At 47.7% G+C, this 13,744-nt stretch overlaps 1 protein-coding gene and 1 long non-coding RNA gene across 2 annotated transcripts in view; both read right to left on the bottom strand.

Moving 5' to 3' along the window:
- The window catches only part of LOC121048303, a 29,744-nt gene extending 20,380 nt beyond the window's left edge, over positions 1-9,364 (bottom strand). Inside the window, exon 1 of the long non-coding RNA XR_006078197.1 lies at positions 9,332-9,364. This is a non-coding gene — a long non-coding RNA (uncharacterized LOC121048303). The remainder of the gene's footprint in view (positions 1-9,331) is intronic.
- A 12-nt stretch (positions 9,365-9,376) lies between these two features.
- LOC121047347 (carnitine O-acetyltransferase) overlaps positions 9,377-13,744 on the bottom strand; it is a gene marked incomplete at its 3' end in the record, with an annotated part of 39,752 nt that continues 35,384 nt past the window's right edge. Inside the window, exon 9 of the mRNA XM_042293553.1 lies at positions 9,377-9,530. Within this exon, the coding sequence (XP_042149487.1) occupies positions 9,377-9,530 (154 nt within the window). The remainder of the gene's footprint in view (positions 9,531-13,744) is intronic.

The following is a 13,744-nucleotide window of genomic DNA, read 5'->3' as shown; positions in this document are numbered from 1 at the left end:
TTCAAAAGTAAGACACGCGCAAAATACAAAAAAAAAAGAAGTCCCTAGCGCGATTTGAACCCGGAACTTCCACGCCGCGACGACAACTACCGGCGCTTTAACCTCTCGACCACAACAAAAGGCGCCAGGCGCGGCGCCGGCGGAGGTATATAAAAATACCGCTACCGCTTTTATCTCGTGTGGTTTTTTTCTTTATTTTGGCTCCTATTTGCCCTCCCTGGCCGTAACTTTACCTGCCGCTCCTACAGTATAAAGGGGCGGTCAATTAGATTCCAGTTGAAAGTCCCTCCAATCAGTTTCTGCGAGCGAAATTAGGATTTTGTGCTTGAAGCGATGCGGATCTCTCCGCCATTAGGCAGGGACGCTAGGTACTTCCTTGTCCCCATGGAGCTGGTCACGTGACGTAAAAATCCCTCCTGGCCGCGGCCGCGTCCGCAGCCGCAAGATGAGCAAACCGGCCCAGCTAGATTGAGTACGCCACCGCTGCCAATATGCATCGTGGGAGCTGTAGTCTTTCTGCACGCGCGACAACCCAGCTGGAGGTTTGCGCGAGCAAACCACGAGGCAGCATGAGCTATCGCGTGAACTGTCGTCTGCCTCCTACAAACTACAGTTATGGCGGCGTCACGCATGCGTGGAACGCTTGGTGGGATCAGTAGAACATGATCCAACGAAGTGAACAAGTATCACTGTGCAACCAGCACGGTGTCGGTAAAGTTGTCGCGTTTTTGTGGACTTTCTTTGGCTATGCAGTCATATGTAGGGGAGCGCGTGCCTCAACACCGATTGTACCTGTGCGAGCGCCCTCCTGTCGAAAATGCCACTGTAAGTTGTCTACGAGCATAGCGATTGCAAGCCGCACCAAAGAAACCGTTCCTCTCAACTTCCTTTAGTCATATTCGCGTGAAATTTTTAAATTGTTTAACTTTCCTTCGGAAATGTTTGCCTTGGATTTCCTTAGTATATTTAGAAAATAATAGAGACTTGAATACAGCATTTCTAAAAGTGCATGTTATGCTGCCACTATTCTTCGAGGCCGCCTTTTTTTTTTCCAAGCGTCTAGGGAGCAAGATGGCTGCGTCATTGTTCATCGCAGATGCGAGTCTAAGTGCATTAGACCAGTGCATTAGACACGAATGCTGCGTCAACGCTGGATATGAACTCGGTTCTAGTTACCAGTCTTGCACTAAAAGCGATGCCCTAAATATGGCGGCCGATTATGTTACCCGGCGGTGTTTTGAAAAGAGTTACCAAAATCGGTCGAAAGAATATTCTACGTCAAGTTTTTGTCTGGTGAAAACCAGACAGGCATAAACAATGCAAAATTTAGTAAACACAGCGATGGACTTCAAAGCAATAACGGTAGATTAGAACGTTTTTCAGAAGTTTCGTTTTGAATTCCGGCGTAGCGGGCCCCGCATGCACAGTTTGGCGGCCTCAGAGCTTAGCGGAATTAAGGAACTAAATCTTTTTTTTTTAATTCACGGTACACATTTTGAACAACCTTACCATGAATATACGCTCTATCTTACATAAGTAACAAGTCTCATCTGGTATGTTTGGTAGTGTCTAAATACAGCCGTGATGTAAGTGTGCCTTTTTTTGTACTAGGCCGTCAAAGACAAGGGAATACTCCTGGACAACTGTTGGAACTTCGTTGACCGCACAGCACGCCCATAATCCGCCCTTCAAAGAATCAGAAGCCATACTTTTCTAGTCACAAGAGCGTGGTCGTCGTGAAGTACCAGGCAGTGATGTGCGTAGACGGCAAAATTTGTCCGCTGGAAGACCACGGGCATGATGCCAGTTGTCTAGCATGCTTTTTTTTTTTTTGCACAATATTCGAATGCGTAAAACAGATAACAGTGAGTCATATCCAAGGTTTTATACTGAGCGAAATACTGGTTTAACGAGGCTGAAATGCATCTAGAAATATTTTAATAAAACAAAATTTACTAACGACTGCCATTTTACTTGTCAGATCTGCGGGTGAATATTGAATCTAATCAAATTACAGTGTTACACTTGACTTTAGCATTGTAAAAGTAACCTGTGTTGCGTAGCCTTCCATTGCAAGAAAACACCATAGCACACGTGAAACAAACTATTCAGGGGCTTGAGACGAAAAACGCACTTTTAAAAACACATTAATAAAAGAAAAGAAGTTTAGCAAGCAAAATGGTTTGAAGTCGTCCCCCAAGCCAGATACGTACACTGCGCTCTACTGTTAATGCGAACACGATAAAATCGCTTTTATTTGCAGACTATGTCTTGGACATAGTCTGCCTTGGATTGAGAGCGGTGAGGTTTTGTCGCCCACATTAGTGCCTGTCACGCCGGGGAGGCACGCGTAGGCAGTAGAGGCAAGAAGGTCAGTGGAGGATGAGAATAAAGGAATATATATTTAGAAAAGACGAAAAAAGGAACGAAAAATGATAACTATAGTCGGATGCAACCTGAGAACAATCTTTTAGCTCCACCCACAAGCTCATTGCGCCCATCTGAAGTGCCTCCGCCGTCGAGAAAGTAGTTCGCTAGCAACGTTGCTTTTTCTTCCTCCAGGAAACCTGTCTTAAACTGCTACAATATTCATTTAATTCATTTAGGACATTTAAATAAGTTAGAATACGTTTTTGTCACCGAAGTAGCTGTTTAGTAAAGAAAGAAAGTCATGTCCAATGTACCGTCTTCCCAATTCATTTTCTTTCCAAGATACTGTCTAACATACCGTCTTCCAGCGCCTTCGATTGAGGGAAAGCGAACCACTTATAGTTCCTGCAAATGATAAATATTTAGTGATTTACTTAGTTTTGTGGGCTTTGCGCACGAAATGTGTGCCTTTATTTTTTTGGATGAATAGAAAACAAGAATAATTATACTTTTCGGGTTTTGACAAATCGGCACCCTCCCAAGTCATCGACACCACCACCGCGCCCCGCTCTCTTTGTCTTCCGTCATGGATCCTTCTGAGGTGACATCGGAAAGCGATTCCCCTGATTCTTCTTGGACGAAACAGCCTGGCGCAGCCTTAGCGGCGACACCAAAGCGGTTCTTCAAGAAGCACAAGCGAGGTCGAGTTTTGAACAGCGGCCAGCGAGCAGTGCTAAGCCTCTCAGCAGTGCTAAGCCTCGCGCCCGCTTCGAAATTTTCGTTGGCGATAGCGTCGCTGGATTCTCACGTTGTCGCGCAAAAACTGCTGCAAACGCAAGCCGATACCATTAAGATTTCGTGGCGTAACCTCGGGCACGTAAAACACGGTGCAAAAAGCAGAATAATTGTGACGAGAAACGAGCGTCGCGTTGCTAAGGCCAGCAGCCATGTTGAGCTTTTTTTTTTTTTTTTCAAAAGGATCGCGATTGGTCCACGGAATCGTGACGTCATAAAAACGAGTGGCTGGCGTTTCTCGGCGTAGGATTACATTTTCCTCTGAGAGGCATTTCCGGTTTTTTCTTAGCTTGCAACCGACTATAGAAATATTGCCAGGCAACCGTTATGACGCTTACAGTCTATGCCCTAGAAAAAGAAATAACGTCTTCGTATAACCCTGAATAAGTAAGTCCCAATCTCTTGGGTAAGTCCCCAGTTGTGTCACTCATGAACACTTGCTCATGGTTGGTGGCTGGGTGCTCAGAGCTCGGATGCGGACTTGCGGAGCGATGTCCCAGGCGTAGCCGAGGCTTGCTTTGTGCGTCGCCGAGATCTCGTTCCTTGGCTTGGTGCGTCGCCGAGACCTCGTTCCCTTGCTCGGTGCGTCGCTGAGAGCTCGTTGCCTGGGTCGGTGCGTCGCCGAGACCTCGTTAACTTGCTCGGTGCGTCGCCGAGACCTCGTTCCCTGGGTCGGTGCGTCGCCGAGACCTCGTTACCTTGCTCGGTGCGTCGCCGAGACCTCGTTCCCTGTGTCGGTGCGTCGCCGAGACCTCAAAGTCAAATATTGGAGATTTATGTGCCAAACCTACGACGGGCATCTGGCGCGCCCCAGCGGAGGACTGAGGATTAATTTGGACCACATGGGGACCTTTTGACGTGCAAACGAAAGCTCGGTTACACGGCACCTTCTCCGCAATAAGCCTCCGTCATATTGCGGGCACCTCAGTCGGAATTCGAACCCCCCACCTGGGGATCCCTAGGCCGGCGCTCTCGCCTCGGAGCCACCGAGGCGGCTTGTCAGACCTCGTTCCCTTGCTCGGTGCGTCGCCGAGAGCTCGTTCCCTGGGCTGGTGCGTCGCCGAGAACTCGTTCCCTTGCTCGGAGCGTCACCGAGAGATCGTTCCCTTGGTCGGTGCGTCGCCGAGACCTCGTTCCCTTGCTTGCTGCGTCCCCGAGAGCTCGTTCTCTGGGTCGGTGCGTCGCCGAGACCTCGTTCCCTTGCTCGGTGCGTCGACGAGAGCTCGTTCCCTGGGTCGGTGCGTCGCCGAGACCTCGTTCCTTTGCTCGTTGCGTCGCCGAGAGCTCGTTCCCTCGGTCGGTGCGTCGCCGAGACCTCGTTCCCCTGCTCGGTGCGTCGCCGAGACCGGATGCTCGAGCTGATTCGAAAGGATCCCAACGCTTCTGCTGCTCGCGCCCACTGCCTCACTTCTTCGTCTTTCCTCCTAGTGGCACACCCGTGACAGTGCCCCAAACGAGCGCTTCATTACACACCAATAGGTTGATGTGAGCCCCTCGAATTTAAGCTGAAAAAAACAGGATTGACTGTTTCCGCTAACGGTGTTGCGCAGCGTACATAAACACTAAGGTACCCTATCACAAACAGAAGCATACGAAGAAGGAAAAACTCATTTCATTGGGAAAACAAAACAAACTAATGATATAAATGGAGCACTTCTGTGATTCCTGTGATTCCTATAACGTCGAAAACGCCGACATAGTTCCGCCTGGTTCCGTTATTGTATGTAGTTCCGCTTGGCTTTCGCAATCTCCGCAATCCGGAGACGGCCGGCTCGCCCACTGTATGTAGGGCAGCTGGCACTGATGCGGAACTTCGCTGTTTCTAGCGGCTTCGTTTGCTCGTTTAATAAAACTAGTGATAAAAATATCAATGCAACCGAAATGTTCTGCACCTTTGGACTAGAAGACGGAAGTACAGGTGGCCTTTGCTGCCACTGAAGCTCAATCAAATCAACAACATTTATTAAAGAACGTGCGCGACCTGCTCGAAAAACGAATTCGAAAGAAGATGAGTCTGGACGGCGAAAGCTTTCATCCGTCTACAAGGGCTTGTTTTCTCGAACGCGAATAGTGGTTTAAAGTTAACTATTGTCCCTAGAAGGGGGAATTCTAGGTCACGTGATTGGGAGAGCAGGGGCGCCGAGGGAGGAGCAGTACCTACAAGCAAAATGGCCGCGACGTCGCTTAATGAGGGCTAATAGTTCTGCTTGGTTCTGTTGAACATTAATTTCGATCCGGCTGTTATATTAATGACGCACCATCAACCTATTAGCACATCAATCAAAGCGGTAGTTCAGAGGGACTACTAAACTAACCGACGGCAGCATTCCGCGAATGCATCACTCTTCAGCAGTCCGTAATCCAAGACATATGACGGTACATAAGCCTTGCAAGTGTTTTTATGGTAAGTAAAAAAAATGTTTTGCGAACGAGTGTTGGTATGTATTTATACTAACACGTTTAATTTGTTACACTATGCATGCCGACTCGTGAGCAGCGATTACTTTGCGGAGGAAGGGAATTATCCTTGATAAAGTCTTCGTTCTGAGACATTGTACTGTTTTTTTGTTCGCAGTGCGCCTACAGTATGCCGACAGCATCGAGGTTTCTACATATCCCCGGTGGCCAGCAATTCAACGGTAACGAGAAGCTTAGCTTCTCGTCGCCGTTGACGAGAACGGTGACCAGCAATTCAACGGTGACGAGATCCACCGGTGACGAGAAGCTTAGCTTCTCGTCACCGGTGGATCGGTTGGGAAAACGGAAGAGAAGGCAAACAGTTGAGATCAGCAGGAAACGCAGAAACGCGCGTAGCAAGGAACAAAAATGAGAATACAACACCGGCGTTGCCAGACTGGAAGGCACACGGAAAAGTTATGCGTTGTTTATGGCGAAAGATGTTGAAGGAAATGTTTCGTACATTTTCGAATATTCGTCGACAAACTCTAGCATAGCAGCTAAAGTATCTTCGTACCATCTGAAGCAAATAAATTGGTCTGCAAGTACAACATCACTATATTTTGACGTATAATAGCATACTAGATCGATAACAACCAGCAGAAAAAGAGGATAAACAAAAATGACTGGCTTGTTTTACCGATTGATGGCGCAACTTACTGCTCAATCAAATATAATTAGTGTTCTATATCCAGCCGCTTATTACAGTACCTAGGTACTTTTTCCTTTCTAGGCACCGTGGTTTACCAAAATGGGTTTACCATCGCTTCGAGAAAACCGGCCCTGGAGAAGGAGAAAAACGTTTCGTTCCTCCTTTTTTCCCATGTCCGATTGGGGGCGCGTGAGTAGGAGGGAGGAAGACGCGCCGTTGCTACCTTTTTCCTCTATTTTGTCTTAGAGTGTGGTGTAAGTGAGGGGAGAATGTACCTGGCGAGCTCGCGATGGCACGCGCTGCCCACACGAGCGACACGTGCTTGGCGGCCCAGAGATCCTTGTATGACGTCACGACTGGTCGCAGTTTGTCGTGTTTTCGCATTTAGTTACATCTTCGGCCAAAACGTCCGTGATATTCAGATTCACGGGATAAAACTACGTTAGAATTCACCTCCAACTCGTTTTTTTTTTCAAGAAGTGTTTCAGCTTCTATTTAAATCTGTCCCCAGATTTCCGCTAATACGGCGAACGCTGAAGTGCGCGAGCGCTTTGGTCAGTGGCGTACCAACTTGCTTTTAAGTGGGGGGGGGGGGGGGGGGGGGGGGGAAGGGGACAAACAAGACTCCCCCCCGGGGCCTTGGGGCGGTTGCCTAGATAATCTTTGGGCGTCGCCGACCAGTGTTTGCCCTGCCCAGCCGCGGCTGCTTCAGGGAGGGCAAAACACGTGCCTTGCCTTGCCCACCCCTCCCACTCTGAGAACTGGGAGGGGGAGGGGGCAAGCGCCCCTCTTGCCCCCCCCCCCCCCCGGTTGCTACGCCCATGGCTTTGGTAAATTGGTCTTTGGATGTTTAAACAGTCGGAAGTTAGTCTGCCTCATTGCGCGTCTGATGCCTTATCTGTAGATGATCAATTTAGCTGGTGCGGTACAACCGCTAGCCTTGAGTCTTTCACATGCACCACGCAGTAGTGATACACGACCTCACACCGGTACGATGTTCTTCCAGAGCCACTCAGCTGATGTGCTGCCTTTCTCTTGCAGTGTTTCCTTTTATCCAGCCCTCGCGCGGTTTGTATATTACTTTTCACCTTAAGTCCAGACGCTGGCAACTCTACAAACTTACGCGACCATTTAAACAAGATCAAAAGTGCACCATTTCGGAGTTTGGCGTGTTTCCGTAGGTCATGTTTGTCATATTCCAGTCACCCAAGCGGCTGCTTTTGTACGAATTTTGAGTGACGGGTTAATTCTCTATAATCTTCCAGAGGGACAATAGAGACTTCTGGGTCACAGAAAAGGGATTTTTAGAAATAGGGGAGTTAATCCTTCCCCTCTTCTCTCGTCGTGACCTGAGGCGAGACAAGTGTCGTCACTATCTGCCAAGGTTCCTAGACTGGCATTACCAACGAGGCGTTAGCGACAACCACCAGGTGCTCTTTGCTAATCGTTTAATTCGTGTCTTATATGATTCTGTTCCTTTGAAAACATATGGACCAAAAAATAAGCGCTGAAATTTCGTTGTAGTATCCCTTTAAGGGGGTTTCGGAGGCATTGGGACGCGCGCTTAGGCCGTTGGGGGTACGTACCATATACAAACAGTACACAACAATTTCCTAGATTATCTCGCCGCCAAAAACACTATCCATTCAGAGACAGAAAGTGGCGTGATCTACCAGGGCCAGTGCAAGGAATGTGACGCTCTCAATATTGGAGAGGCGGGACGAAAAAAAAAACAAGACTAAAACAAAAACGCACGGGACGTCGCCAAGGCCACGAACGCCTCCCACTTTAAATCTGAACTCTTCAACCACGCATGGACCTTAAGCCACAAATTTGACTTTGGAAAAGCATCGACCTTGGCGAAGGATAAAAGGTGGGGACCGACAAAGCTGCTGGAATCTTGGTTCATCCCGAACGACGAACGCGAAAGTGACAAATCTCTGGTCAAAAAGAACTGTGGCCTCCTACCGGATAGGTACACAAACTTGATACCTAAATAGCCGAACTTTCCGGGAAACCCTCATTTTCTCTTTGCATCACTGAAAATGCCTCCCGCTTAGGAGGCGAAACAAGTAATTAAATTGCTATTTTGATGTTTCAAGCCGTTTTTGTTATTACAGTTATAATGTCTTTGTCTGGTTTATGGAGTATTTTTGCGTAAAACAAAGAATCAAACTCTCCCGGTATATATTGCTTGCGAGAGGCTATACACGAGCACGATGTTTACATAGAAGTCCGCGTTTCCTCACATAACGTGTGGTCACAGAGATTGCGTAAAGACTAGAGTCGTATGAGATAAAGGGTGTTCGCATGTGAAGGGCCGACAGAAAAACAACAGCAGGCGCGTGACGGCGAGGGGCTGAGTTGGTGCATGAAAGAACTTTACGGGAGGCGAACCTTTAGGGGAAATGGTCGTACTGCGCGTGGAAGCAACGACTGTGAGTAGATCCGCAGCTGAGTTGATTTACTTGCAGTTACTCAAGCCCACTGTTCGCTCAGCGCTGAAATCAGCATTTACCTGAATTAAATCCCGCCTCAATCACCTGACCTCTCTGTTGGTATGACATTGACGACAGAGCTAAAGACGGATCAAATTACCAGCCAAATGTTTATGTGCAAAACAATTGGAGATAAGGGTATTTTGTTTAGTATAATCTACAGCGCACACGAACAATTCACACTGAAACACACAAACCAATAAAAATGAACCAGCCATGGAGTGTTCACTATCAACTGAGTTTTGTATTTTGTCTTCTACGCTGTTTGCACTTCTATCACACGTCAGTTTTTACTTGGATAAAGTATTAGAAGGATGGGTAATACATTTTTGCATCAAGTTTTACAATGTTTTTAAACTCAATAGTTTCTCGCGTTTAAACTTTAAACAAATGGTGCATGTATGGTTTGACCAAAGTTGGCCATTGCAGTACTCTACAGACACCGCAGATGTCACGCTGTGTTACATCAAAAGATTTCTAAACAAACAATCACATATAATTTACGTTTCTTTGCCACTGAGAATTGTCTATCCGCTCAAAAGAGCGCTCGCAAACTTACAAAAACGGCTTCTTGCTTGCATCTTTCCACGGCTTTTCTCAAACTCTGCTCCTTCTCTTCCCTGCTTGATAAAGGGTTATCAAAGACCTTGCAGAATGATAGGCTTTCTTTCGAGGAGGAATGAAATACATCAGCTCGTCCGTGAAGGAATTGGCGAGCCGAAGACGCTCCATACGCCATGACCGGGGTGCCAGTACACCTGGTAACAGAAAGGCCCACACACACCTTTTTGCAGAACACGAACACGATAAATAAGCACATAAGTGAATCAACACAATTTTTAAAGTTGAGATAAAGTTAACAGCGATTACATATTTTTTAACTTTATATGTACGATCACTTTCAGAAACGCCTGCGTCAACCTTTCTGTATTCTGTTTGGCATTAACAAGTACTCAGTCTGCTGTGCGGACAACGAGTAAATTACTAGACGTTCTGGTGCAAAATAAGTTAACCGTTTTTACGGGATACTGCAAGCGAGAGTGGATGTAATATGTATAAAAAACAAAAAGTGAAAGCCGTTTACAATTCCCTGTAACGCCGGTTAGAGCGCAGCTCTTAAGGAGGAGGGTGGAAGCGTGCTAAGCGATAGGTGACACCTTGAGGTCACGTGACCTCAGGGGGGTCGTGTGACGTCAGGGGGGTCACGTGACCTCTGGGGAGGGGGGTCACGTGACCTCATGCGGTCACGTGACCCCCTCCCGCGTGACCTTAGGGGGTCGCGTGACCTCGGTGGGTCACGTGACCTTAGGGAGTCAAGTTTCCTCAGGGGGCACGTGACCTCAGGCGGTCACGTGACCTCAAGGGGTCACGTGATTTCCGGGGGTTCACGTGGCCTCAGGGAGGTCACGTGGCCTCAGGGGGTCACGTGATCTCAGGTGGTCACATGACCTCAGGGGTCACGTGACTTCACGGGGGTCGCATGACCTCAGAGGGGTCATGGGGCCTCTGGGGGTCACGTGACCTCAGGGGTCACGTGACCTTATGGCGTCACGTGACCACAGGGGGGTCATGCGACCTCAGGAGGGGGTCACGTGACATCAGGGGGTCACGTAACCTCAGGGGGTCACGCGACCTTTGGGAGTCACGTGGCCTCAGGCGGATCACGTGACCTCAGGGGGTCACGTGACATCAGAGGGTTACCTGAACTCGGGGGGGGGGGGTTCACGTGACCTCGCGGTTACGCCGACGGCGACGCCGCTCAAGCCGGAAACGGGCCTCTAAGAGCTGCGCTCTAAAAAAACCAGCAAATACCCAAAGCAATAAAGAGGGGAGTGACGTCAGGTTTGAAATATGTAATAAATTAAAGTGTACACAAGAAGAAGAAAAAAGTACAGTGCTCAATGAAACAAAATGAACCAGTGGAGCCTGAGCGTGTGGACTCGTGAGTACACAGTTACACCAGAGATACTTGGAGGATCTTGAAGGCGGGCCATATGAGAACTTTAGAGTAAAGTAACTATTTATAGTAGCCTATACGTTAGAGTACCTGCAAATGCTCCTAGAGCTGAGCATACGCAGTCACTTTAGCGAGGCCACGCACTCAGCTGGTCCACTTCGTTTTGTTGAGCACTGAACATTGTGATACTGATGAGCACCAAGATACTTTTTTCAGTTGAGAGCGTCGAGACCGGCAGACTAATTTTCAAATCGGTTCAATTGTGATGATTATGTTTAATGAGTGGGGTGCAGTATATAGCATGTGGCACGAAGAGTTTTATTCCCGGAGGCATTTAAGGTAGCCAGAATCATCCGCTTTCTATGGACTGCGCGACACATTGCAGCTAAAAGAGTCCGTGCAACGAGATTGGGTATAAACGTTGGCACATCGTTAGTTTTGCATCATGTCGATGTACCAGAAACTTCTTCTAATTTGCGAGCCAGAAACATAACTTCTGTCCAAGGCTCGCCAAAATAATTGACGCTAGAGAAAATGAGCCATCTGAGTGTAATATTCAAGAGGGAGTGCATATTATATTTAAGTTCTAGCACTATGTTTACAAGTAAAAAGCATTGGTAGAAGTGTAAATTACTTTAAATGATCGCTAAATCGGTGCAGTTAAGCAAACTTCCTACAAAAAGGGTGTTCTCCAGACATCAGCCTCTTCCACGCCCCATTTTCGCTCTCCAGATATAAGTGGTGTTCAGTGCAGTAGCATCCTATTTAACGGTTCTCAATGACGCAGCATCCATCGTCTGCCACTTTGCGGAGTACAGAAATCGAGCTTCGGCTTGATCGACGCTTGTGACCTGGCTCCAATAACGATGAAGTTATGCGCAGGTCTTTTCTTCTATGTGATACTGACTTACCCCCACCACCAAAAAATGCATACCAGGCGAATGTGTAGAATACAGGAGACGTTCTAGCGTCACTAATGTTTAGAGACACTAATGTTTAGAGATGTTTAGAGATCGCCGGACTCCTACCTACACGGCAGCCCTCATCAACGCGTATTATGTGCTCGGCTAATAGTTCTTCCTAGAACGAAGCGATACTACCATTAATCGGAACTGATAAACTTGGCGATCTTCCAACGCCTTCCATACTTGCGAGCTCTTCTCCGAGAGTGCGCAGAGGTGATCTAGCTACTCCTATGACTCCTATCCTACCTCACCCCTCCTCAGCTACCCCTCTGGTCAGATGACCTCCCCGATAACCAATCAGCGTCGAGCACTTCACTCCTCCTCTCCCACCAGCCAACCAATCAGTGTGGAGCCTCCCGGCCACGTTTCATCTGGGCTTCACAAAATGCCAAACACCCAGGCAAAGAACATCTCACGTTTATAGCACCTAAACTCAAGGCGATGTGTCGTCACGTGCTGGAAATAAGCTTTCGTAATGAATCAAAAGGTATGGGTGAGATGCGCGCCTGGCTCCAAAGCGTTTTTATGTGATTCCAGGTTTCGAGCTTCACGGGCACGCTTTTGTCCGGGCTTCACTTGTATCTGGGGTTCAGGAAATGACCAACTCCTAGCCAAAATATTACAGAACGACCCTTAAAACTGCTTGCGTATGCATTCCTACACGCACCGCATTACTGCAAGCAGCGCGACACGTCTTCTTTTTTCATCCGGCGCTCTGGCGATGACATAACGCAACCCCACTGCGCAGGCGCGGCACCAACTCCGGCTGCAATGACGAAGCTTCTGCGCTGGTGTGCTTTTCGTTGTGTTTTATTTCTGAGGCTCGCCCGCTTTGAACTTTAGCGGCAAGTGCTTGATCAGGTAATGGTGTGACTATCATTCGGGCATAACGACGCGGACTTTTCTCGTAGTAGGACGTATACCCCGGCCGGTTTAACGTTTTAGATTAAGACGGCGCGAAACATAGAGGGAAGCTCGTGGTGCCTTGATTGGCCCATTGAACGCGCGTCACAACCGCGCTCGACGGCGTCGGCTCTTTTGTGACGCCGCAGCCAAACACCAGTTATCCTTTGCCTCAGCGTAACTCCAGATGTAGCTCATGCTACAAGCTAACTGAACCGATCAAGCGAAGTGAAAAGCGCAAATCATTGAGTTCTTTTTGTCTACCAATGGTTCAGCGACGATAGAACGCGTACAGAAACATGACGAACGCAAAGATGGTCCGCCTTTGACGCTGCCTAATTGAACCAATCAGCTCGTAGCGTCGGCTACAACTGGACTAAAGCGCCTTCACAAAGGCGTTTGTTAAGAATACCGCCAACTATTGTTGAGGAAACACGCATGACACGTGCCACTACCGGGAGCCCTACCGCCATTTCCTTCCAAGGACCTCTCGAAATACAGAACTCCTGCACTGGCGCATTTGAAGCTACTTGCAAGACAAACGCAAACACATCGTCGGGTTGTAGGTTGGAATTAAAGGCACTGTCCGTTAAGATGTCTTTCAGAAAACAATTAAGTTAAAGTGTTTTTTGGTAATATTATTCGCATGTTATCCAAGTTTTTAATTCTTCGCCGTGCAAGTAATTTAATTTTAAACAGAACACAACTGCTGAGATGGCACTCGGAAAACACACAGCGTTTGCTTTGGTAACAGCGGAAGGCTCTGACGTAACGTCATTCAAAGGGAGCCATGACAGCTCTTGATTACGGTCTCGGTAAAATACCTTTGTTCCTACAAATACAAGATTTACTGTGTCGATGAAAGCTGAATTCGTCGACGACGATCTTTGTACGCAAGATTGACCATGTTAATCAAAGCCGAAAACAATTTAACGCCTCCGGCTCTGGCGTTACCATGCCTCATGTGGCGTCACGACAAGACCAGCCATGCATTTGTTGTGACATTTGGCGTCACGTTTGATATTGATGTCCATAATTCATTGAACGAATATTGGGGCGTTTCTTAATCAAATAAATCTCATATCTAACATTATTTAGAAGCTTTATACGTGATCAGCGCAAAACTGTAGAAAGTTTCTTATATCAC

This window comes from Ixodes scapularis, unplaced genomic scaffold, assembly GCF_016920785.2.
Source record: "Ixodes scapularis isolate PalLabHiFi unplaced genomic scaffold, ASM1692078v2 PGA_scaffold4__175_contigs__length_147842914, whole genome shotgun sequence".
Classification (NCBI taxonomy): Eukaryota; Metazoa; Arthropoda; class Arachnida; order Ixodida; family Ixodidae; genus Ixodes; species Ixodes scapularis.
The sequence above is the reverse complement of the archived record's forward strand: the minus strand, read 5'-3'. Positions and strand labels throughout refer to the sequence as shown.